Source organism: Megalobrama amblycephala, linkage group LG23 (genome assembly GCF_018812025.1).
Source record: "Megalobrama amblycephala isolate DHTTF-2021 linkage group LG23, ASM1881202v1, whole genome shotgun sequence".
Lineage (NCBI taxonomy): Eukaryota > Metazoa > Chordata > Actinopteri > Cypriniformes > Xenocyprididae > Megalobrama > Megalobrama amblycephala.
In genome coordinates this window covers 5,021,592-5,047,626 of record NC_063066.1, presented here as the reverse complement: position 1 = coordinate 5,047,626, position 26,035 = coordinate 5,021,592, and the positions used below count along the sequence as shown (strand labels likewise).

General features: G+C 36.0%; 2 protein-coding genes across 3 annotated transcripts in view; both read left to right on the top strand.

Moving 5' to 3' along the window:
* The first annotated feature begins 6,168 nt into the window (after nt 1-6,168).
* On the top strand, nt 6,169-17,604 carry slc26a2 (solute carrier family 26 member 2). 2 transcript variants are annotated; one of them, XM_048176441.1, is made up of 5 exons: nt 6,169-6,478; nt 7,295-7,352; nt 12,525-13,130; nt 13,215-13,954; nt 14,766-17,604. In XM_048176441.1, the coding sequence occupies exons 3-5, from the start codon at nt 12,543-12,545 to the stop codon at nt 15,538-15,540; spliced, it is 2,103 nt and encodes a 700-aa protein (XP_048032398.1). In that variant the 5' UTR covers nt 6,169-6,478; nt 7,295-7,352; nt 12,525-12,542; the 3' UTR covers nt 15,541-17,604. The 2 variants fall into 2 exon arrangements, with proteins under 2 accessions (XP_048032398.1, XP_048032397.1); XM_048176440.1 differs by lacking the exon at nt 7,295-7,352.
* A 1,835-nt stretch (nt 17,605-19,439) lies between these two features.
* Nucleotides 19,440-26,035, top strand: part of LOC125258749 (5-hydroxytryptamine receptor 4-like) — a 209,375-nt gene continuing 202,779 nt past the window's right edge. Inside the window, exon 1 of the mRNA XM_048175761.1 lies at nt 19,440-19,572. Within this exon, the coding sequence (XP_048031718.1) occupies nt 19,503-19,572 (70 nt within the window). The 5' untranslated portion in view covers nt 19,440-19,502. The remainder of the gene's footprint in view (nt 19,573-26,035) is intronic.

The following is a 26,035-nucleotide window of genomic DNA, read 5'->3' as shown; positions in this document are numbered from 1 at the left end:
AACAGTCTTTTTCTGTAAAATGTCTAATTTACATTGTACAGAAGCTATTCCTTCTACATTCACCTGCAAATGCCTTGTTTCTCATTCACCCACATGTTTTTTTAATTCCTCTGTTGATGGTTCCAATTGTACTTCAATGATCCCTCCACATTGCTCCAATCACCCAAGACTTTTGCCCTTGTTGCAACTCACAAGCTTTTTACATGCCATTATCAATGTCATAATTATGGAAGCCCATTTCCACCACATAAGCAAAAAAGTACAGTTTTGTAAATCATAATTATGGCATAGAACTATGCCATAATCAAAAAGAAAAAGTTGTAATTAGAACAAAAATTTAAATGATGACATAAAATATCAAAATTAAGAGATACTAAGTCATAATCAGTGTGAGTATAAGTAGCGTGAGTTATGTAATCAGATTACTTTTTTTTCAAGTAACTAGTAAAGTAATGGATTTGTTGTAGCCTACATTTACTTTTAAATGCAAATATCTGAGTTACTTTTTCCAGTTACTTTATTTTCCTATGTCTCCTGTCCTCATGTTGAGAGAAATCGGGAGTAAAGGCCTGTCCACACCGGGACAAATATTGCACACGTTTATCGCCAGCGTTTTTCGAGACGTTTTTTGTGTTCACACCCAAGCGATTTTCACTGGCGATGTGCAGAGTGGACGTGCAAATTCACTCCCTGACAGTATGTGGCGCTTGTCCTTAACTGTAGTGCAAATAAACATTTATGATATTAATAAAATTAAAGAAGATAAAAATGCAGATATTAAATGGCATATTATGACATACGAGAGATGGTAGTCAGAAACGGAAACAGAAATAGTGCAAATAAACATATTTATGAAATAGACATTCTCAACTAAATTTCTTGAATGTAAAAGAAAAAAACAAACAGTAAAAATACAGAAATAATATACATGTATGTATTGGTGTGGCCAAGAACTGGCAGTGCATCCATAGCGTGCATCTCAATCAGCTCCCTAGTTCACTAGTCAGGGCACTGATCAGGGAGTAGTCAGCCACATTCATTTACACGGTATACTGATACAGGGATCAGTTTGAGACACAGGGATAGTTTGTAGGGGTCTTCCTCGACTTGTCGTTCTTCTCTTCGTCATCTTGGTATCAATGTGTGCTCAGCAAGACCGTTTTGTGCTTGAGCGCCACCAAGTCGTGTTTTACTGTAACTTTAGCAGCTCCAGGCACGTGAACAAAAGTGCCACTCACATTGGTCTGCCAGTTTTTAACACGGCGCGTCAAACCAAAAAAACGAACCCGAGGCGTTTTTTAAAAAATGACGCTTTTACGCCTCGCGTTTTTCGCGTCAGTGTGCACACTCACATTGGCGCCCTTTGTTTAGTCACGAGGCGTTAAACGTCGGCGAAAATCGCGTACGATATTCGTCCCGGTGTGAACAGGCCCTAAGGTGCACTTTATTCTCCTCCGTCCTATTCTTCTGTGTTCCAGAAAGGTTTGTTTGAGCTGCGCCCTCTACTGTACAGACATGAATTGGCATTTTCTTCAGCCTGAGGCTTTTAATTTTGGTATAACAGGGCCTTTACAATTGACAAAAATAGAACATTTTTGTTATTAAAAAACACAAACAAAACCAGCCCATGTGAAAATGTAACACGAAAGTAACGTATAACGTTACTTTCTATAAAAAGTAATGCACTACTTAGTTACTTTTTAGGGAGTAAAGCAATATTGTAATGTATTAATTTTAAAAATAACTTTCTTAACATTGGTTATAATGAGATAATATCAGAAAAAAATTATGAGGAAAAGGTCATTATTTTGACATAAAAAGTCCAAAATTGTCATAATTATGACTTTTTATTTAATGTAATATAATACTATATAATTGTTTCTTCATCAAAAGAGGCATCAAATTTCAATTGCAAATGTCTAAACAGGTTTCCTGAACACTCCTGCTGTTCATTTGCATTGTATAGTGGCTCCATAATGGGCTCAGTTGTGAACTTCCTTTCACAGCCTTAAATTACCACAGCAGAGTTTGTTTAGAAAAAACGTTTGTTTTAAAGACTAATTAAAAAGGAGATTCCATACTGTGTGATAATTGAGAATAACAAACACAAACAAAGAAACAAACTTTCAAAGAGTTAAGTAAGGGCTTTACTTTCATGAAGATTAGGAAGGAAGAGTGTATTTCAGTAATGAACAGAGGCATTTCACTGATTTTAAAGAGATTGTTCTGTGATTTCACTGTTCGCTGTAACACAACATGGGCTATTTTTGCACATTAGTCCTCACATGTTATTACCTATGACGTGCTTTATCTTGAATGTCGTAATAATGTCCATTGAAGGGCTGTCGTATGTGTTCCTGAAGCTTTGGCATGTTTGTCATTGGTGAGTCTGCTGAGCTTTTGGTCAACAGCTCCTCTTTGGTAACGTCACTGCATGTATTGACAGTTCCTGTTCCTGTAAGGGTTATAGTAAAACAAGGTCATGTGTTCAATGTCTGTATTATTGTAGGCTAAGTCTGAATGCATGAGAAGCTGGATAAAAATGCCTGCCAGACGTGTACATAAATGCAAATGTAGGATTGCAGTAACACCTAACAGTTAGAGCTGCGTTTTTGACACTGTAAATCTATATCGAGGTTTAAATGAAGCTTTATCCTTCAGCGGATACGGTGACTCAGTTGAACACATTGCAGTTTTGCAGTCATGTTTTCAATAGTGCCATTCATAGAGGAATACACTGTGACACCAGTGGATAAAGTTCCAGTGCAGTGTCTCTTTTGTCCAGTTATTTTCAACCAGTCCATTGAAAAGATGGTTTCTAGCAGCCAGATGCACAGTATAGTATATTTGAAACAATGTAAAAATGTTTCCAGCTTTTTTTGTAGATACTGTGAAGTAGATATTGTTTCATTCTTAGAGCCCAGTAACGGTGTAAACATCGTTTGTCTCACAAGAGGAGATTTGTCCTCCTCATCTACCTGCCACTGAATCACTCTACTGTTACATGACATTGCCTGCTTCCTTCATATGTATTAGCTGATTGTTCATTGTATTTATGAAAATTTGGTGTCATCTGTTGAAATGACTAACACTCATATAATAGTGAGCAACAACACCAGTAAACAGCTTTTCTGATTGCTTGATGAGATCTGGATTTCAAGAAATCTGCATGAGATCATGGGTCAAAAACAGGTCAAAATAGATTAGATCAAAAATAAGATACCAGTCAAATCAGCATATGATTTCTGAAGGATCATGTGACACTGAAGACCGGAGTAATGATGCAGAAAATTCAGCTTTGCCATCACAGGAATTGATAAATTCCATTTTAAAATATATTCAAATGGAAAAGAGTTATTTTACTTTAAACTGGAATTTATTTCTGTGATCAAAGCTGAATTTTCAGCATAATTACTCCAGTCTTCAGTGTCACATGATCATTCAGGAATCATTCTAATATGATGATTTATTATTAATGTTGGAAACAGTTGAGCTGCTTTAATTTTTTTGCTTTTTTTTTTTTTTAGAATTCTTTGATAAATAAAAGTTAAAACAGAACAGCATTTATTTAAAATAGAAATCTACACACACACTAACTTTCAAAGTTTGGGATCAGTAATTTTTTTTTTTTTTTTTTTAAACAAATCAATGCTGTTATTCAGCAAGGATGTGTTAAATTGATAAAAAAAAGTGATAGTAAAGACTAATATTATTAGAAAAGATTTCAATTTTGAATAAATGCTGTTCTTTTTAACTTTTTATTAATCAAAAGGTATCACATGTTCCAAAATTATTAAGCAGAAACTGTTTCTAACACTGATAATAAATCATCATATTAGAATGATTTCTGAAGGACCATGTGACACTGAAGATGCTGAAAATTCAGCTTTGATCAAAGGAATAAATAAGTATATTAAAGTATATTAAAAAAGAAAACCATTATTTTAAATTGTAATAGTATTTTACAATATTTCTGTTTTTACTGTATTTTTGATCAAATAAATGCAGCCTTATTGTAAAGTTATATATATAGTAAATATGTGTGTGTATGTGTGTGTGTGTGTGTGTGTGTGTGTGTGTGTGTGTGTGTGTGTGTGTGTGTGTGTGTGTAAAAAACATGTATAGTATAAATTTTCAGAATCATATATCTTTTGCTGTTATAGTTTCTATTCCATACATGAAAGCAGTATACTTATGTAAATTGATTTGAGAATGATATGTTGATTAAAACATTGCACAAATTACTGTCACATGTTGAGGAGTGGAAAGATTCATCAAATCCCTCTTCGTGTCGTAGGAACATTCACACACACACACACACACACACACACACGCACACACTGTTCTCTGTGTTTCTTCGAGGGGAGTGTGGCTGAATTTCCTCAAGCATATGTAGAATTTGAAGGCTGTATTAAACCCTGTGGCCCCACAGCAGCTCTTATGCTCTTACTCGACCCACAGGGTTTCATTTACCCTATAAGACGTAAATATATTTTTGGTGCTCAACAAATCTGTCTAGGAAATGTTCAAAACTTTAGACCAGACAAATTTCAGTGAATTCATTACAAAAAAATCTTACTATAAATACAAAATAAATCATAGGGACGTTTTGGTAGTTAGTGAATTGTAGCCTCATTCCAGTGCATTGATTGATTTTTGATGAATCAAATCAGTTCTGAAAGTAAGACAGCCACAAGATTTGATTAACTGCACTGGATGTTTACTGTAATCTGAACGTTACATTAACATCAAAGGCCTGGCACAGTGTTTATATACTGCTGAGTAGTTTGCAGTAAAACCAAAGTACATTTGCTCTACATAGGCCTAATCATTAATCTTTTATGGTCTTCATATGTTGCGATGAATTTTGACGTAACATGAACCCAGTCACACCAAAATAAAATTAGAGTTCGATTGTTGCCTCATTGATAAGAACAAACATGCAGCAGATAAACTCTGAGACTGACAGATGCTTCTTATATTTTTGTTTCTACTGTCATAATGAGTGATAATATTTGCCATCTGTTTTCTCTAATGAAAAAGTTGCTGTATTTTTTTGAAAATTAATTGAGAGAGTCAATGTCTTGGAAATTGTACAATAGTGATTCTATGATAAAGTCTGCTGATGCTGACATTGATGGACTGATTTAATGAGACATGACTGATTTTTGAAAAAAAGAGAAATGTGAAGTCCGCACACTGAAAATAAATGCTCCAATAAATAATTTATTAAATAATGCAACATTTCGACCAACAGGTCTTCATCAGACACAAACATGTGGCATACACTCAACTCTTTATAGATAGATATCAGGTGTTGAACTTAATCAACCTGAATCAAGAAACAGGCTCATGTGAGGGAAAAAAAAAAAAAAAAAAAAAAAAAAAAAAAAATATATATATATATATATATATATATATATATATATATATATATATATTCTTTTTTTTTAAAATATATATATATATATATATATATATATATATATATAAAAATATATATATCTTTTTTTTTTTTTTTAACATGATTTAACAATACATCATGTGAGGCTTTAAGGAGATTGTAAAAATCAATCATGTTTAAAAAAAAAAAAAAATATATATATATATATATATATATATATATATATCTTTTTTTTTATTTTTTTTTTTTAACATGATTGATTTTTACAATCTCCTTAAAGCCTCACATGATGTATTGTTAAATCATGTTTTTAACATGTCCAGATTCTCAGCCACTCAGTAACTTCCATAAAAACATTCATCCTAAATGCTGAGCAGATATATAGTTAAACATGTAAAAATTAATTAATAAGAAATATCATGTTATATACTTCATATAGGTCCCCTTATACCACCTTTGACCTAATTAATTTCTTCTGACAATCTCAGCAGTTGACATTAGATCATATGAATTTCTAATTTAGATTTGAATGACAGTAAATTAAATATGTAGCCTATTATGATTATACTATTGCGAAGGTTTAACTTATGACTATTAAATAGGCAGCGCCGCTGACGTTGCTTGGAAGCCTTCCTGTAGCGTCAATTTGTCTAATTAATATTCATGAGCCAAGCCTTCAGCACAGAAAAATTCGGCCAATCAGGTCGACCTACTGAGCGCACAGAATTAATATTCATAAGTCAAGCCTTCGCCGTAGTATTTTCGCAAGCCGGACACAGGATCTGTGTCGAAACTTTGTGGGGTTGTGCTGTCGACTTTAGAAACTACTGAGAAAGCACTGTTTTCAGGTTTTGGATCTAGCCAGGAATTAGCAGTCACGTGACCAGTGGTAAAAGCTTTTCGCGGTCCACGTGATATTACAAACTTAGCATGGCTTCATATGTCACGGAATACTGTAGATCCTCAGTATAGATCTATATATAAATCTGTACATGCAGTCAGGCGAAGCTCTCGAGTGATTTAAATGTTCTCCCGGATGACAATGACTTAATGAAACGATTTCTTAGCGCAGAGGTGAGTTTTCAACACACTCCGTGCAGCTTTTCCTTCCGCGGATACTGTACTTGAGACTTCGGTAAAGTTGGTTTTATATTCGCACATTCGGACATCCGTATTCAATAGCCTTGTTAATCACACTACATTGGACATTCAGTGGACATTCACAAGTAAATATGCCATTAAAACAATACTTGCCTATTTTGATCGACTGTGAAAAATGTTGTAAGTTGAAAATCGTTGGTTGTCAATATCATGTCACTGCTTAAAATTCCTAAACATTAATTTATTGCACATTTATTGGAAAGTCTGAATTTATCATAAGTCCGAATGTGCGAATATAAAACCAACTTTACCGAAGTGTACTTGAGTCAGTTGTACACGTTGCAGTTTTGTTTTCAATAGTGCCATTCATGAAGTCAGAGCACAGAGCATGAAACAAACCACTGTTAAAACACGTCGTTTCTTTCGTATAGGCTAGTTATTTTTCATATATGAATGTATTTCATTTACTTATCATACATTTTAGACGATTATACGAGAAGTTTAAGTTTGCGGATGTTACTGGATTGATGCATTTATCGTCTTATGTGTGCATGATTGTTATTTATGAATGTTTGGTATTGAAATGAGCGAGAAAAATGGCTCCAGTAAACAGTATTAAGTTTATAAAGTTTGCATGTCAGCTTCAGACTATGTATTTGAATGCTGCGATTTTTTTTATTTTCCACGCCACACCACATTACTGTTTAACTTAAAAAGAAAAAGAGTAAAAATGCGCTTTCTGCAACGTGGCTTTTCTGATTATTGTAAACAAATCTTCTCTTTGATCAGTGTTCCAAGGAATTCCAAGGAATCTTTGAAGATGAGATCATTGGTGCATAGTGTACACGTCAGTATCACTAATTAACACCACTTGTTTTATAGGCTAAATGTGATTTAAAAAAAATAATTCATAATGTAAAGGTGATGTCAACCACTCAGTCTCCTTTGTCTGACTTTGAAGTTTCACTGTCAAGAGAGCCAGTTTGAAGTGTAATGGACTGATTTATGACCTTTTCTTTTTTACGAAAGACCATGACAGTCTGTGGCCCCAGACTGAACGTTATCATGTTCAGTGACGCAAGTTTCCGCCCCATCTGACCACAAAGTGCCAACCAAAAGGGCACTTTAATAGACGTTAAAAATGTGGCACTATTATGCCACATTTGCATGTAATTGTTAGTAATCAATAGGTGTTGAAGGTGCCCTCGAATGAAAAATTGAATTTATCTTGGCATAGTTAAATAACAAGAGTTCAGTACATGGAAATGACATACAGTGAGTCTCAAACTCCATTGTTTCCTCCTCCTTATATAAATCTCATTTGTTTAAAAGACCTCCGAAGAACAGGCGAATCTCAACATAACACCGACTGTTACGTAACAGTCGGGGTGTACGCCCCCAATATTTGTATATGCCAGCCCACGTTTCCAACATTATAAAAGGCATTAGGCAAGGGCAGCCAGTATTAACGTCTGGATGTGCACAACCAAATCATCAGACTAGGTAAGCAAGCGAGAACAATAGCGGAAAAAATGGCAGATGGAGCAATAATAACTGACATGATCCATGATAACATGATATTTTTAGTGATATTTGTAAACTGTCTTTCTAAATGTTTCATTAGCATGTTGCTAATGTACTGTTAAATGTGGTTAAAGTTACCATCGGTTATTACTGTATTCACGGAGACAAGAGAGCCGTCGCTATTTTCATTTTTAAACACTTGCAGTCTGTATAATTCATAAACACAACTTCATTCTTTATAAATCTCTCCAACAGTGTAGCATTACCCGTTAGCCACGGAGCACTATCAAACTCATTCAAAATCAGAAGTAAACAATATAACAGTATACAGTACTCACATAATCCGACGCATGCATGCTGCATGCATGACGAACACTTTGTAAAGATCCATTTTGAGGGTTATATTAGCTGTGTAAACTTTGTTAAGGCACTGTTTAAGGCAAGCGCGAGCTCTGTGGGCGGAGAGCACGGGATTTAAAGGGGCCGCAGCATAAAATCGCCGCATTTATAATGATGCCCCAAAATAGGCAGTTAAAAAAATTAATTAAAAAAAATCTATGGGGTATTTTGAGCTGAAACTTCACAGACACATTCAGGGGACACCTTAGACTTATATTACATCTTTTAAAAACATAATCTAGGGCACCTTTGAATGATTTCAAAGCTATAAAATCACACAATGTGTTTTCATGATGCCTTTCCCTAATTTCATTAGGGAAATGTTTTGTCTCGTTCACACCAGGACAATTATTGGTGTGAAAATTTGGTGTGATAAACATTTTAATTTCAAGGATCAGCTGTTAAGCCCAAAGTAGGATATACTTTGGTTTAGCATACGCACTCAGTCAAGCGCACAGCATTTCAGGAACAAAAGTCTCCTGTTTCTTTTCAGACTGTGAAACAATGGCTCGGGCCAGTGTTGACACCTTGTTATAGAAGCTTGTTTCTGCCACGAAATAAAAAAAAGTTCATTTTTACCTTTTATCTCACAATTTTGACTTTTTTTACTCAGTCTATATCTAAACTTGGAATTGCATGAAATAAAGTCAGAATTGTGAGTGAGAAAAAAAAAGTCATAATTGTGAGATATAGTAAACTCGCAAATGTAAGAAAAAGTCAGAATTGTGATATTAAAAAGTCACAATAACCAGCAAAGACTATAGAATAACACAAGATGCGTCACTCATATTGTTTTGAATGGGAGAAAGTGCAACACGCAATATGGCGGAATAAGTCCCGCCTTCTAAATAAGAGCCAATCGCGATTGGTAAAGTCATCGAGTCACTGCAGCGGCCGTTAGAAGCTCCGGTTCCAATAGAAACAGTCAGATGCGCGCTTCCTGTAGGGATGCTCACTTAGGACTGTGCATGCGCATTAGTTTGATCCAGCCTGAAAAATAAAGTTTTTTTTTTTTTTGTCATGATTCAAGCGTTTAGAAACAAAATTTACAAGACAGTTGTCAGATTTCCTCATTGATTTCAAATATGAAATTTAATCGAAAGCTTGGCAGACAGCTTTGGAGAATTTGATGTTTCCTCATTCAAAGAGATAGAAGCGGCACTTGAATGCCCAAGAGGTGTTTCAAAGATGGCCGCTAAGTGAAATGACTTGGCTTAAAGGGACTTTAACGATTTACTTTTTTATTTCGTGGTGGAAACAAGCTTCCATACATGGTGGATAAACTAATTATTGAAAAATGTGTTTTTTTTTTATTTTTATGGAGTGTTCTAATATCTATTGCGCTGCAAAGAAATCTGGCCGACCAACTGGATTTGAGCTTTTGATCACATGCCCTTGAGTCACTGCTGTTACATAAAACCACAACTTGGTGGTGCTTACGAATAGTATTTTTCTAAATGAAGAAGAATCCGGAACTGGCTATCTTGTCTATGTACTCTTGTATTTACTATTTATTTGATAAATACAAAAATTTGAACAGATGTTTGAAAACATGTAAATACTATATGACTTCTTTTCTTCTCTGTGACAAGGTGTCAGAAACATAAAGTTACGTGGTACTTTGTGTCCTAACGTAACCAGGGTATTTCTGCTTTTATAAAAACGCCACCTACTGTCAGAGAGTGAATCTGCATTTTCATTCAACCCATTTTGCCATTTTTTTGAGCATTGGTCAGAACAGACAAATGGCACGCAAAAATCGAAAAAAAACGAACATTTGCGTTGGTGTGAACAAGCTTTTAAAATAGAAGACAAAATGACCATTGAATAAAGCAATTATATTCTTCTTAATATTGTGTTGATACTTAAGATACTTTTATTTCTTTGTGCACTGATTTCTAAATGCACTCAGTGTGATCTGAGTGTTTTTCTTTCTCAAGTGGACAATCTGGATTTTTCTTGTCCATTTGGTATAGTTTCGTGATCCAGAAATGTATCTCAACATGTATCATATAGAGTGCTGCAGGGATAATTGCTAACACGTGGCAAAATGGGACAACAAATCTGAGACTGAGAGGGAAGAGTGGGAACCTTAATGATGATGAAGTTGACTGTACTGTAGTTCATTTATAGCTTATGTTAAGCTTTTTACTTCTGGGTTCTGGTGATTTAGGCTTTAAAATTCATTAAGTTGTGTTCCTTTGTGACGATTACCATGATGAACATGTAAGAATCATAATCTTATGTTAGTCAGTCACAGAGCTTATTTTCTTCAATAATCCAAAAGCCAATGGAAAAATCCTATTGTTTTTTTTTTTTTTTTTGTCGAGAGAAACGGGGTGAGGCTAACTTCTAGGTTGCCAACAAAAATACGTCATCACTGCAGCACTCTGTTGTGAGGTAGTTGGTGATATCCATCCCTACCATGCGAGAACTGATACAGGTTTTAGCGCAGAATAACCCCAGCAGGATTCCTATGAAATGTTCAGGCAGTGTTGAGTTTTGAATCGGATGCTGGTCCTGCTTTTCAATACAAGTACAAAACCTGTGCTGACAAGACACAAGTTTCCATTGAATGTAATCTCACTGAGCTTGTCAAGTGCCTCAAGGTGCCTGTCCTTAAAGGTGATGATACACAGGGCAACTTTTTGAGCAATGTTGCCGAGGGATGTTGCTTGGGCACTTTCCGATTGAGAATGGGCAACAAATTTCAATCTAAAGATTCCAGATAGAAATTTGTTGCAGCTGGGGAAGGTTGATTATAGTGCTGGAGGGAGGCATCATCATTTTCCAAGCAGGCTGGTGGTTATACTCACTGTTTAGGACATCATCAGGACTTCTTATCTGTTCCTCTGATCTAAGAACATCTTCAGCATCTCCACAGCAATTACTGCTTCAGACTTGGAGGAAGTACTTAATGATCAGGCTGATTTGTATTAATTGGAATCACTGTGGCACATCCAGTCTGTGTCTGAAGATGATCTTGTTTCTTTATTCACTTTGCTTGGGGATATGTGATTTCTACAAAGACAAATAATTGTAAATAACACTACATAACAAGAAATAGTAATAGACAATAGTGATAAATTGAACAATAGTAAATAACTGAACATTTTTTAATATATATTGCTCATTGTTAGTTCATGTTAGTTGTAGTTAACTAATGTTAACAAATTAAACCTTATTGTAAAGTGTTACCAAGATACTTTAATAAAATACAATTTCTTTACAGTTTTGGGAATGTGTGTATTTATTTTTTTTATGACAAGTATTAAAATAAGTGTGATAAAGAGCATGCAAAAAGATAAATTACTTCAATTTACACTATCTGCGATATCTGAAAACAGTCCAGCTAAGTAGTTAATATACTCAATTTATGTACTATGTATGCCATTTATGTACTTCTAAGTAGTTCACAAGTCACCCAAAGTACATTTATTACTGCTCTATATAATCATTAATCCTTTATGGTCCTCATATGTTACTACCAAGTGAATTTTGACGTAAAGTGAACCAAATAGCAGCCAAATATAATTAGCTCCAATGTTGCCTCACTGATAAGAACAAACATGCAGCAGATCCCAATAGACTTTGAATCCTTTAGTTGGCAAAGTAGCAAGACTGTGACAGATGCTTCTTACATTTTTGTTCCTACAGTCATAATGAGTGCTAATATTTGCCATCTGTTTTCTCTGATGAAGAAGTGTTTTCTTAATGGATTAGGAGAGTCAAGGTCTTAGTGGATGTGTGTAATAATGATTTTATAATAAAGTCTGCTGGTACTGACATTAACTTCTAATATCTTTCTTTGGCAGTGAGTAGTTTATTGGCATTGATACTCCCAATTTAAAAAAAAAAAAAAAAAAAGTATCAGAAAAGTTCATACGACTATCTTCTGCCAGCATGGTGCATTAGTTAAATTAACTAGTTTTATGATATTTTAATGGCTTAAATCACCATCCACAAGTCAATAGTACTCATACTTAAGATTTCCAAAAACCAAGCTACACCCTTTTCTCTATATTCATATATGTAATCCAAACTGCTTTCTTTTTAAATCAAATTAATCAATGTGCTTTTTTGTGTCCTCTTTCAGTAAGCGTTTCTGGACATTATGCCAGTTGAAGAGGTCTGTGATGGTGTTTCAGCAGAGGATGATGCTAAGACAGGGTCAGATGTTCCTTTCCTTTTAGAGGAGCGTGTAAAAGAGAAGGTGCCATGGAAGGAGGTGTTGAGAAGGAAGGTGGGAAAAAAGTGTTCCTGCAGTTCTGCTCGAGTCAAAGCCCTGCTCGTAGACTCCATCCCAATCATCAAATGGCTGCCGCGATATCAATTCAAAGACTGGATCATTGGGGATGCCATGTCTGGCCTTATCATCGGCATCCTGTTGGTTCCCCAGTCCATCGCTTATTCTTTACTGGCAGAACAAGACCCTATTTATGGGCTCTATACTTCCTTCTTTGCCAGCATTATTTATGCCCTGCTGGGAACCTCCAGGCACATATCCGTTGGGATGTTTGGGGTATTGTGTCTTCTGGTGGGACAGGTTGTGGATAGGGAGCTTACTCTGGCAGGATACTCATCGGACACCAATCAGACCATCATGGGAATTGTGGACAACAGCACTGGTCCAATCTGTGACCGAAGCTGCTATGCAATCATGGTGGGAGCAACCTTAACTTTCACAGCAGGGGTCTACCAGGTTGGTCCATCTATCAAGATTATTCTTCTATTAAGTTTTTGAAATCTCTAAATGTATTAATGTCTTGCTCTGCTTGGGTTGCAGGTGTTAATGGGTCTCTTACAGGTTGGCTTTGTCTCAGTCTTCCTCTCGGACTCTCTGTTGAGCGGTTTCGCTACTGGCGCCTCTCTCACCATCCTCACGTCCCAGATAAAGTACTTTCTGGGGCTTCACCTTCCTCGTGTCCAAGGCTGGGGTTCGCTCATAAAAACCTGGGTCTCTCTGCTGAAGAATCTAGGTCATACCAACATATGTGACCTCATAACAAGTGTGATCTGCTTGCTTGTACTTGTACCCACGAAAGAGCTCAACGACCGCTTCAAGGCTAAGCTCAAAGCCCCTATTCCCTTTGAGCTATTTGTGGTCATTGCTGCTACTCTAGCCTCCCATTTTGGAAAGTTCAAGGAAACTTATGGCTCGGATGTAGCCGGCAACATTCCTACAGGGTTTATGCCGCCACAGCTTCCGAACTGGTCCCTCATACCCAATATTGCCGTTGATGCATTTTCGATTGCCATTGTTGGTTTCGCCATTACTGTGTCTCTGTCCGAGATGTTTGCCAAGAAGCATGGTTATATGGTGGACCCTAACCAGGAGATGTATGCCATTGGGTTCTGTAATATCATTCCTTCCTTCTTCCGTTGTTTCACGACCAGCGCCGCCTTGACTAAAACTCTTGTGAAGGAGTCCACTGGTTGCCAGACTCAGGTCTCGGGGTTGGTGACCGCCCTAGTTCTGCTGCTCGTCCTGCTTGTTATTGCACCTCTCTTCTACTCATTGCAGAAGTACGTATAAATTGTGTCAGTTTCACTTGCATAAAATTGGTAATAAATTGTAGGAGGAGTTAAGATCTATTAATTTATTAAAAAAACATTACATTAGAATGCAATTTATTCATACATACCCCTTTTCCACCAATGCAGTTTGAGTGCTGGTTCAGAGCAAGAGCCTAGTTTCAAATCACGTCTTTGTCTTTCAACACCCAAAGCCCCAGCTCTGAACCAGGAAAAGTGGTTTGTAAGTAGCACCAAAACATTGCTGGTCTAGAAGTAAGAATCGCTTGCGCCAGGGGCTAGGGGCAGGGTTACTGTGACCGATGTCGGTTTACAAAGCCATGTTGATGGAAGGCTTGTTCGAGATGCATCGGACCGAGCGGCGTGTGATATTGGACTGCCGCGGGAGTGTTTGGAGAGCATACGTCTCTTGTGCTTTTGGATCGCTCTCGCAGTGCGTTGATGTCATGCGCCGATTGGTCTGCGAGAAGCCGATGCATTCTCAAACAAGCCTGGTGTGTTTGTTTGGCTCTGCTGTGCTAGCGTTGCTGGGAACTATGAGATGTATAGAGTGACGTAAGGCCTGGCTCTGTGGTGGCTCTCTAGCCTGTGGAAAGGCAAACCGGTTCCTAGAAGGCTCGTCAGTCGAACCAACCAACAAACAATCCCATATTACAAAGATAATTTCATAAAATCCACAGTCATTAAAAAGTCATATTACATATTAAAGTCATATAATCAGGTTTTCACATCCAGTCCCATTTTTATGTTGAAATTATGTGTATTTGCACTATTCCTAATTGCGTCCTCTTTAACTCTGCAGATGTGTTCTGGCCGTCATCATAGTCGTCAACCTCCGTGGGGCACTGCGAAAGTTTGTGGACATTCCCCAAATGTGGCGTGTCAACCGTGTGGACGCTATCATCTGGCTGGTTACCATGTCTGCATCAGCACTAGTGAACACTGAGCTAGGTCTGCTGGTTGGAGTTCTGGTCTCTGCGTTCTTTGTGCTAGGCCGAACCCAGTCTGCCCAAGTCCTTCAGCTGGGCCAAGCAGGGGATCGTGAGCTCTTTGAGGACATTGGGTCTTACAAGGGCCTTCAGACCCAACCAGGAGTGGCTGTTTTCCGATATGAGGCTCCTATCTACTACGCCAACCAAACTCTATTTAAGAAGTCACTGTACCGCAGTGTGGGACTGGATCCACTTAAAGAAAAGGCCAGGCGTAGGAAACTAGAGAAGCAAAAGACTCAGAAACAAGGTGTTGAAGACCAGAAGCAAGAGATGGATGTGTCCACCAATGTGTATCTGCTACAGCACACCAGTTTACACACATTGGTCATGGATTGCAGTCCAGTGCTGTTTCTGGACACTGCTGGAGTCAATGCTTTGAAAGAGGTATGCAAGGACTACAAGGAGCTGGGAGTCAATGTATTTTTGGCACAATGCAACACCTCCGTCATTGATTCCTTGCGAAGGGGAGGCTACTATGACCCAAAGAAAGGGACCAAAGAAATAAAGTTTCACACTGTTAGTGATGCCATCGCTTATGCCCAAAGTTTGAAGTCACAGAATGGTGATTGTGACACTGTTGTGTAATAATTTGTAATGCATTGATTTGTAAGCAAAGTTGTCTTTGCATTTAATATTTGTATGATTTGGCAATATATAGAGATTTAAATTTAAAGGCACCCATACACTACAAGATAATTGGGCCCAATTCTCCTTTTCTGACAATCCTAGGTAAAGTCCCGATTATCTTGATGGTTCTCTACAGGTTATCTTATCAGATTTTCTGTGGTGTGAGGTGTGCTAAGTGTGATTGAGTCTGCTCGGAAGAATGTCGAGGCCACACCGATCTCAAATCGTAAATATACATGTTGAATATTTAAGATCAGAAATCCTGTTGTGTACACTCTGTAGTTTGTCACGTGGAAAGAAAGGATACCCAGTCACAAAGTGAGCTGATGGATGACGGAGCATAACACTACTTCATCCAAACCTTTTTCTTTTTTCCCCTGAAAAAAGCAGTCCAAACACTATTATTGCCATTTCTTCTTGCCAGTTGTCCGCCATTTTTGTTTACTTTAAAGTCGCTTTAGACCGTGAGAGATTTTGCGAGATTTCTTATGTTCACAGTCGGGACTCTGGTTGTGTGTGGCACTCCACAAAACCGCTAAATCTATGATTTATATTTGTGGTCTCTCATATTTTGAAAATCTGATAAGGGTTTAAGACTTTTAGTGTGGGCCAGCCTTAAATGATTTCAGAATTATATAGTGCACCCAAAAAGGATATTCTGTCATCGTTTACTCACCCGCCTGTTGTGCCTTTATATCATCTGTGGAATATAAAAGAACAGTATTTTTGTCCATACAGTGAAAGTGGTGACCAAAACAATATGCCTCATTTTTCAAACATTTTTTCAAAATATTTGTTTGTGAACTATCTCTTTAAGGTTCTGAAAATGGATAGACAATCATCTGTTCACGTCTCTTTTAACAAAATTGGCATTAAAAGAAAAGATGTGCTGTATTGTTCAGGGCATTTAAATAGAAGTTCAAACACTGTTGACTGTAGGTTATTGTGTATCTCATGACATTTACCTTACAATTTATGTATTATGACATTTACACATTTTATAACACATTTTGCTTAATAGCTAAAGTTCAGTATATAATGGCTCTATTTTTCTACATGAATAGAAATGGTTTATGCTAGACAAGCTCTAGCTTGTATATCTACTCCTTATCTCCTTCCACTCTAGTTTTGTTGCTTATTCAGTAAGAATTATGCGTTATACAATCTCATTTGTGATATTTACCCAGCTTTATGGGTACTTGTGCAGTTTTAAATGACCATAAAGCTTAGATATATACTGAGCAATTGTTGTCTGAGTGAATGCAAGTTGAACTCTTTCACCCAGTCACCAGATGTTTACCTCAATTGCAGAGGCACCAGAGTGCTGATGTGCCTTGTCACTGTGACTGTGCAGTCACAGAGTAGCTTTTGAAAAAGTGCACCCTTCCTTTCTTTTGTCTATGACTCAGCTTTCATTCTGTATAGAGAGTAAAGAGGGCTCAGGTAAAGCATTTTTAATGGCATCATGTCTGACCTGTTGAGCAGGTCTGAAGGAGCTGGAGACACAGCCGGATGATCCAACTGTTACTGCGTACTAAGCTCAGGGAATTGACACAATCTGTCCTTCTTTTGGCTGAATTTGAACAGAATATACAATCCTTCTAAAATGGAGCTTTTGCAATATATCATTAATAGAATTCTAGCTCAAATAGAAATACTATTGAATTGTGTATTTAAACCTTTTAGTGCAGACTCGGAACTATGTAGTTATAAGTTTACGCAGTGTCTTTATTTATTGAAACATTTCTAATGGCTTTTAGATTCTTTTAGTTTCTGTGCATCTTAATTACTTGGTATTATAATTACTGCATAAGCTCACAGGCTTTACTTAATTGTTACAGATGTATTTTATGTTCTTAAAATATCTACAATCCAGGTATTCCCATATCTATGCAACTATAGCTATGACTATATATTGTATGTTTGAGATCATGGGTATTGCTGGGAAGCCTATATCCTACATTTTGTTTTCTACAAATATAATTGTTCTTATAATTAATACAAAATAAATTGAATGTTTACAGAAAACTGTTGTCTTTGTCTTGATGAGAAATCACCGAAAATTGCTTTACTTTTATATTGCATCAGGTGCTTCCTCTGCCAATCTGCTGAACTGATATTTTATTCTGTGCTTTTCTTTTTATAATTATATTCTTTTTAAAGTGAAATTAAATGAGTGAGGGGGAAAATCGTTTATTGCATACTTAAAGGTGCTTTAACTCAAAGCTACCACCAGTGTGCAGCATTGTTCTGCCACAGATCATGTTATGCATGTAGTCTTTAAAGGGATATAGTTCACCTAAAATGATCATTCTTTCATCATTTACTCACTCTCATGCCATTCCAAACCTGTATGACTTTCACTCTTTTGTGGAAGATATAATATTGATAAAATATTGTTTGTGTGTGTGTGTGTGTGCATGTTTTTGTGATTTATGAGGACACAAATTTGTATAATGACATGGGTATTACACTGGTATTTCGACATAAACATGAAATGGGAAATTTAAAATAGCTTTAAAAACATACTAAACAATAGTATGGGGATAAATGGGGTAGTGTAGGGGGAGAGAATATACAGTTTGTACAGTATAAAAACCTTTACGCCTATGGAATGTCCTCACTTTGATAGCCAAACAAACCTGTGTGTGTGTGTGTGTGTGTATATATATATATATATATATATATATATATATATATATATATATATATATATATATATATAAATGATGTCAAACATTTTTATCTTTGGGTGAACTATTGCCTTAACTTTGAAAATACTGACATATAAGTGCTGAGAAACCTCCAACTCCCAGATTTATGGTATAACACAGATGAAAATGTACTAAAAGTCCAGTGTTTTATGCAGCTGTTGACAGGTAATTTTTTATATGGGTGCTCTGAAAGTTTGGCGTGAGAAATGCGCATGGCAGCACATCTGCAGTTTATGATGCCTTTAGATTCAATGGCCAGTTTGTCTGTCCTGTCAAAAATATTTTATTTTTGTCACATCTCCAAAGCAGCCAGAGAGAAAGGATGTCTCAAAGGACATGGAGCATCTCAATGACATTCGCAGGTGTGAGGATGGCACAGGAGACAGCAGCTGTCTGTTCTTTCATCGGGATTTTGACAAAGGACGAAGCCTATGAAAATACACAACCTGTGTTAAAATTCAAGGCACTACAGATAAGCATTTTTTATTGTAATTTAATTTGTAACATAATTATTTAGCAATTATGTAAATATTTTTGGCAACACTTAGCCTACTTTAAAGCATGCATATATTTTTACAGGTGGGACATGTCCCCACCACTTTTTGCCTGAGGTGATATTGTCCCCACCACTGTTTTTGAAATCACGCTGAGTGCTCGTTCCCGCTGTTATCAATGGCGGTGGCTCGTGCACAGATAAGCGCTTAATCTATAGCTAACCGTTGCGGCGACCCTATTTGTTCCATTGAAATCTCAAAACAAATTGCACACAAATGTGTCCCTGCTCTTGGTATACAGTGAACATCTTTGGTTTTCCCACCTCGTTCTTGAGCCATTCAATGTCGGACATTCGACCTGTGAAATCGGTGTACATCGATCAACACATACCTCAGCGAGACGCCATTTCACGTCACTTCCAAGATGGCGGCAAGTCCTGCTTCCAATGAGCATAAACGTAAAAACAAACCGTAATATTATTAGACATTAAGTTTATGTAATAATACCTTTGTTTTTGCTTTTCATCAGCGATTTTATGTTGTTTTTATTCTGTTTTTGCCATAGTTTACACAAAAACACGACATTCTCTCGTTGTGTTGTGGCGGCATCATGTGGTCAACATGTGAACGTGACGTCTGATTGCCTGGAGCTCACCAAGTTCTAAAGTGGGACATTTAATTTGGGATATTCCCACCTCCAACCTCGTCTGGAATGCTGCATATCAACATGATGGCTGCATCTGAAAACTGGAAAATGCTGCCTTCGGAGGACACATGCCAAGGTAGGAAGGCATCAAGGCAAGTCCTAATCCAAATTAGCTTCGCTTTTCCTGTCTCCTGAGATACCTTCATCTGATCGATTTTTGAAGGCAGCATAGATGTATCCTTCGTTGTCTTTGATATCCTACAATCCCATGCTTTCCATTCTGTGACAGTTGAGTTAGTAAAGATGGCGTCTGAAAGTTGTGGTTGGTGGTCAGTTTGTGTGTAAATGAATGTTTTTGACCTTGTTTTCACACTTTTCATGTCATTTCTAATGAGAAATTACTAGTACTTTTATATTTGATTAGTTATCACCAAAGCTATTTTGCTGTAGATAATTAAACCGTTACACTGCCGCAGAAGTCTGTCCGAAATCAATTTCATGAGGTGCCTTCATGCGCAAATGCTAACAAAGTCATTGCCTGATAGGGCAGCGAGGCAACTGCCTAAGTTTTCGGATGCAGCCAATGTTTCATTAGCAAAGTTCGGGAGGCGCACGTGTATAGGATATATCCAATCAATATGTCATCAGCAATTAACACGTCCAATCCTATATCAGCATGAGAGTAGGTCTATATAGGCCTATAGGCTACACAGTCGACTCACCTGTGTTCCTTGACAGTTTTCAGCATCCCTCCACCACCGACTCCTCACTCTTGGCTGGTTCCTATCACAGCCAGGAATAGGAGGGATTACTCTGGGTTCAGGCCAAATACCGTGCTCAGAGCCCTCTCTTTGGAGAGCACACCAAATATGCATTTACTCTGACTTATTTATAAGTGTGAACTCGTGAAATATTGTATAACAGTGGATGTAAGGATGAAACTATCACAACATATTGTGTTTTTCAATCAGTTCAATGTTCCTGAAAATAAATAATTCTAACCACATATATTTAAGGAATATCACACAAGCCAAAGTGCTAATAGTTAGGCTAATATGGAGTAATAGACATTTTGGACTCAGTATTACCAGTTCTGTGCATTTTTTTCTGCTAATGTAAATATTTCCAAATGAAATCAAAGCAGAACTAACCATATCCCCTTTGTATTGTGGTATTTAATTCATGAATGAATCATCGCTTTTCACCGAACAGGTTGAATGAATGACTCAATGATTTTAACCTTGTAGGCCATTTTTTATATTATGAATCAAATATAATGTATTACACTGCAGCATTACACCTAAATACCTACATGCATCATAAAAAGTGTCAACAATAATTTGTATGACAACAGCTGTAGTACACAAAATCACAGAGTTATAGAATTTGTTTGTCCACAATCATAACCAGGGACATTGTAAACATTCAGGGCTTAGCCCAAATCTAGGTATGGGGACATTTTCAATGTAAGCAAAATAATCTTAATCCAAACTGAAAACAAGATTATATATCTTATTTTTGGTTTGATATAAGATTATTTTGCTTACCCCACCGGCAGATTATTTTGCTTGTTTTAAGGAAAAACTCACTTAATTTTGACTTATTTTTCCTAAAAACAAGAAAATAATTTTTACTTGGCAAGAAAATGCTTCTTGATCTAAGAATTGTTAGATATTTGGACTGGAAACAAGACAAAAAATCTAAGTAAGAACAGCATTTTTTGCAGTGTGATACTGCAGAAAAGCAGTATTGAACTGTTAAGAAACCTAAAAGGTTTGGGGCTTTTGATAAAACATTCATGGCTGGAGCCCCACAAGCAACCCCCTCACTCCACCCCTGATCATGACTAATATGACAATGAAAAATGAGCCCTTATTGCTGTAATAAACAGTGTGTTCCTAAAGAACTGTCTCTGTATTGATTGGACTCTTATTTGCTGTGAATCTCATCGCTTTAATGAAGTGTAATTGTGCCATTAATTATCGGTCATCAGTTCAGCAGCTTAAATTTCCCACCTCAGGGCATAAGTGAAAGCATCTGCCATCTCCATTTAAGCTCATTCCACGTTTATTCATATGAAAGCTCTTCCCTGTGCCTCATTTCCTCCAATCAATAAGAAACATTCTTGAAATATTACATAAGCTATGAAAAAGGTAAAGAGAAAAGTAGTTCCAGTAGTTCTCAACTCAGTATTCAACAGTTCTTGGAATAAATGTAAAGATGTGGGATTCTGTATGCATTGCTGTAAATACATTTGCATAGACATAAAGCTCTGAAAGTTTATTGGCATCTATTCATTTCCTGCTGAATGCTGAATCTACATAATTGGAAGAACACCGACGTCTGCTTTAGACTCTTTGCTTTGTGGCTTTACAGCAAGACCATCATTTATTTTCTTAGGAGAGTTTCTCTTCAAATTACAAGCACGTAATTTTCTTGTTACTTTTTGTATTTTATGCAAAAAATGTCTATGGGGCTCTTTGTAACAAAAACTGCTCGGTATATTGCAGTGCTGCAGACTGCTGGCCTGCTGGGTCACCTTTTGAACTCTGTCACTTAAAAAATGTATGAATATGCTTGTGTTGCAATTTAAGGAAGTGTTTCTATGAAAGGATATGTCAGACTTTCATAAATATACTCTGCTCAAACTCAGCAACTTAAAATATACGATGGCACAGAAATGAACAGCATGCCAAACTAGACAGAAATGGAAATAAAAAGCTAAAGTTAGCTACGCTCCGTGAGCAATTGAGAATTAGCTGAGGGTGTCAGATTGAATTTCATTCATTTCAAACTGACACCCTACACTATCAGAAAATCCCCATATTGAGGAGTGTGAAGCTTCTCGCATAGACTTGAGTTATTGCTGCTTAAGATGCATCAACTGTGGAAAGTACTGAGGAAAGGGGCTGAATATTAAAGGATTATTAAAGGATTTCAGAATTAAAATTTCCTGATAATTTACTCACCCCCATGCCATCCAAGATGTTTATGTCTTTCTTTATTCAGTCGAAAAGAAATAAAGGTTTTTGAGGAAAACTCCATATTATGGACTTCCAACAGGGTTCAATGGGTTGAAGGTCCAAATGTCAGTTTCAGTTCAGCTTCAAAGAGCTCTACACAATCCCAGATGAGGAATAAGGGTCTTATCTAGCAAAACGATTGGTCATTTTCTTAAAAAATAAAAAATGTATATACTTTTTTAACCACAAATGCTTGTCTTGCACTGCTCTGTGATGCGCTACACATTACGTAATCATGTTGGAAAGGTCACGCATGATGTAGACAGAAGAACCAAGCAAGTGTTCACAAAGCAAACATGCAAAGTCAAACGGCCTTTACAAAAAAAAAAAAAAAACATTAAAACTATGATGTTGGATGATTTTGAAGTTGGAGGAGAAAATGAGATGGATTTTTTTCGCCCTACTGCGGTACTTCTGCCTGTGTCACGCGTGATCTTTCCAACGTTATTATGTAATGCATGAAGCATCACAGAGGGAGTGCAAGATGAGCATTTGTGGTTAAAAAGTATATAATTTTTATTATTTTTAGAAAATGACCAATGGTTTCTCTAGATAAGACTCTTATTCCTCGTCTAGGATCATGTAGAGCTCTTTGAAGCTGCACTGAAACTGACATTTGGACCTTCAATCCGTTGAACCCCAGTGAAGTCCACTATATGGAGAAAAATTCTGGAATGTTTTCCTCAAAAACCTTAATTTCCTTTCAACTGAAGAAAGAAAGACATAAACATCTTGGATGATATGGGGGTGTTTTATATTATAAAATAAATTTGCAAAGTTATCAAAAATCTGGGATTTGCTTTGTCATTATGGGTTATAGTGTAGATTGATGTGAATGTACAGTACTTACTGTAGTAATAACAGTAAATTATGCATAATTACATGCAATTAACAGTAAACCAAATCCTAATCCTATAGTAAGTTAATGTAGTCAATTTTTATTACTCAGTAATTAAGTGTATAATTACACTGTAACAAGGACACCATAAAATAAAGTGTAACCAAACGTTTTTTTTCCTGCAACATAGCAACATGTGAAAACAAAGGGTCTGAAAAGTTTGTGAAATAATTAAAATAAATAAACATAACAATTGGGGGCTCGTCCGGGATATGCGAGAATCATACCCCTAGACCAAAAATAAATAATTAAAAATAATTAAAAATAAATAAAATAAAACGTTTTGAGATAAATCAAAGAAATCACAAAACATCACAAAATTAATCAAATTTATTGCTAATGCTTATACTTACTGATGCCTGTAGTGTTGATCATGCGGCATAGCACTTTACAATAATGTCTCATTTGCTACATTAGATAATAACATGAACTAATAATGAATTAATATAGAATACAGCATTTATTAATCTTTGTGAATTTTACTTAATAGAAAAGGTACAACTTTTGATCTTAAAAATTTATTAGTAAATGTTGAGATTTTAAATGCTGTAGAAGTATTGTTCATTGTTAGTTCATGTTAACTAATAAAACCTTATTATTAAAGTGTTTGCCACTTCCTGTAGGATGCATTGAGGACATTTATTGTTAGTTAAAGATATATAACAAAAATGGGTTTGAAACATTTCAATTAGAGATATAAATTCAGAAATATATGGTATATATATATAAATATATAATCATACATAATATGATATCTTTAAATATTGTGTGTAATATTTTATCAAATATATTAAGATAATAGGAACATGTACTGCTGCATATATGACTGAATGTGCTGCAGAGCAGAGACCCACTGCGACCTCTGTTCGACTGGCACAGAGGTCAATAATCTGGCCTGTTCCCTCTAGAGCAATTTAAGATGAAGCCATTGACTGTTCAGGCAGTCTGGGTGAGCTCATGATGGCAGATGCCAGGTGACCACCCCTCTGCCAATTATTCTGTTTATCTCCTCATTGAGGGCCAGCGGATGAACTAGTTTTGTTTGGCCAGTTCAAGGCCAGCTCTCCCATCTTCCCAATGGGATTTCCCGCCGTCTGTCTGTGTTAGGACCTCACAGTTCAATATGGGCAAATCCGAGTTCCCGTTCTGTCCCCTTGTCTCTCTCACTCTGAAGAAGTCCGTGGCCAGCAGCAGTAGGAGGACTCGCACCGAGAGTCTCATGTGACCGCTGAGTTCTCCAGCTGGCATGCTCTTGGCACTGGCTTGAGCGCAACAGCTGCTGAGAGTGAGAGCGCCGAGAGAAATTATATAAAATAAACTGCTGAAAATTAGAGTCAGTCAGTCTTTCTCCATCTGATGAAGGCCTTGGACGTCCGAAACGTCATGTTTTTAAATTAATAAAGTTAGAGTGCTGTAAGAGTGAGTGTTGCACCAGTTCATAATTGTAATCTTTGCAAGAGCAATTTGAATCTTCCAGTTTCTGATCCTGTTTACATGCAGCTTTTTTTAGTTTAGTTTTACTGTTTTTGTTCTTTTTTAGTATAGTTTTACTGTTTAAAACTTTTTTAAAGTTTAGTTTTACTTTTTTTGTTCTTTTTTAGTTTAGTTTTACTATTTTAGTTTAGTTTTGTTTTTAGTTTAGTTTTACTGTTTTTGTACTTTTTTAAAGTTTAGTTTTAACGTTTTTGTTCTTTTTTTAGTTTAGTTTTGCTGTTTTTGTTTAGTTAAGTTTTACTGTTTTTGTTCTTTTTTAGTTTAATTTTACTGTTTTTGTTTTGTTTTTAGTTTAGTTTTACTGTTTTTGTTGTTTGTTTAATTTTACTGTTTTGTTTGTAGTTTAGTTTTACTGTTTTTGTACTTTTTCAAAGTTTAGTTTTATTGTTTTTGTTCTTTTTTAGTTTAGTTTTACTGTTTTTGTTGTTTTAGTTTAATTTTACTGTTTTGTTTTTAGTTTAGTTTTACTGTTTTTTGTACTTTTTCAAAGTTTAGTTTTACTGTTTTTGTACTTTTTCAAAGTATACTTTTACTGTTTTTTTTTGTTTAATTTTACTGTTTTTGTACTTTTTTAAAGTTTAGTTTTACTGTTTTTGTTCTGTTTTACTGTTTTTGTTCTTTTTTAGTTTATTTTTTTACCGTTTTTTTCTGTTTTGTAGTTTAGTTTTGCTGTTTTTTGTTCTGTTTTTAGTTTAGTTCTACTGTTTTTTTTTTCTTTTTAGTTTAGTTTTATTGTTTTTGTTCTGTTTTTGATTAGTTTCACTGTTTTTGTTCTGTTTTTAGTTTAGTTTTACGGTTTTTGTTCTTTTTTTTACTGTTTTTGTTCTGTTTTAGCTTTGTTTTTGTTTTTGTTTTGTTTTGTTTTGTTTTGTTTTGTTTTGTTTTGTTTTGTTTTGTTTTGTTTTGTTTTGTTTTGTTTTGACGATTGTGATGCTAGGATTTTCCTTGTCTTGTAAATTTGCAATTAACTTTTAAAAAAAAAAGAAGAAGTTGTTTAGGGAAGTCAATCTTAAACAAACAGAAGAAGCAGCACAGTTGTGTTTTTGTCTTTGTCTCAGATGTTGTTAAAATTATCTAGATGTTGAAATATACATTGGGACTCCTTTCTACAGTTCAGTCGGTTGAAGGGCAAGAGTCAATCTCATATGAGGATGAGAGATTGATTTTATTAGAGTGGTCGTCAT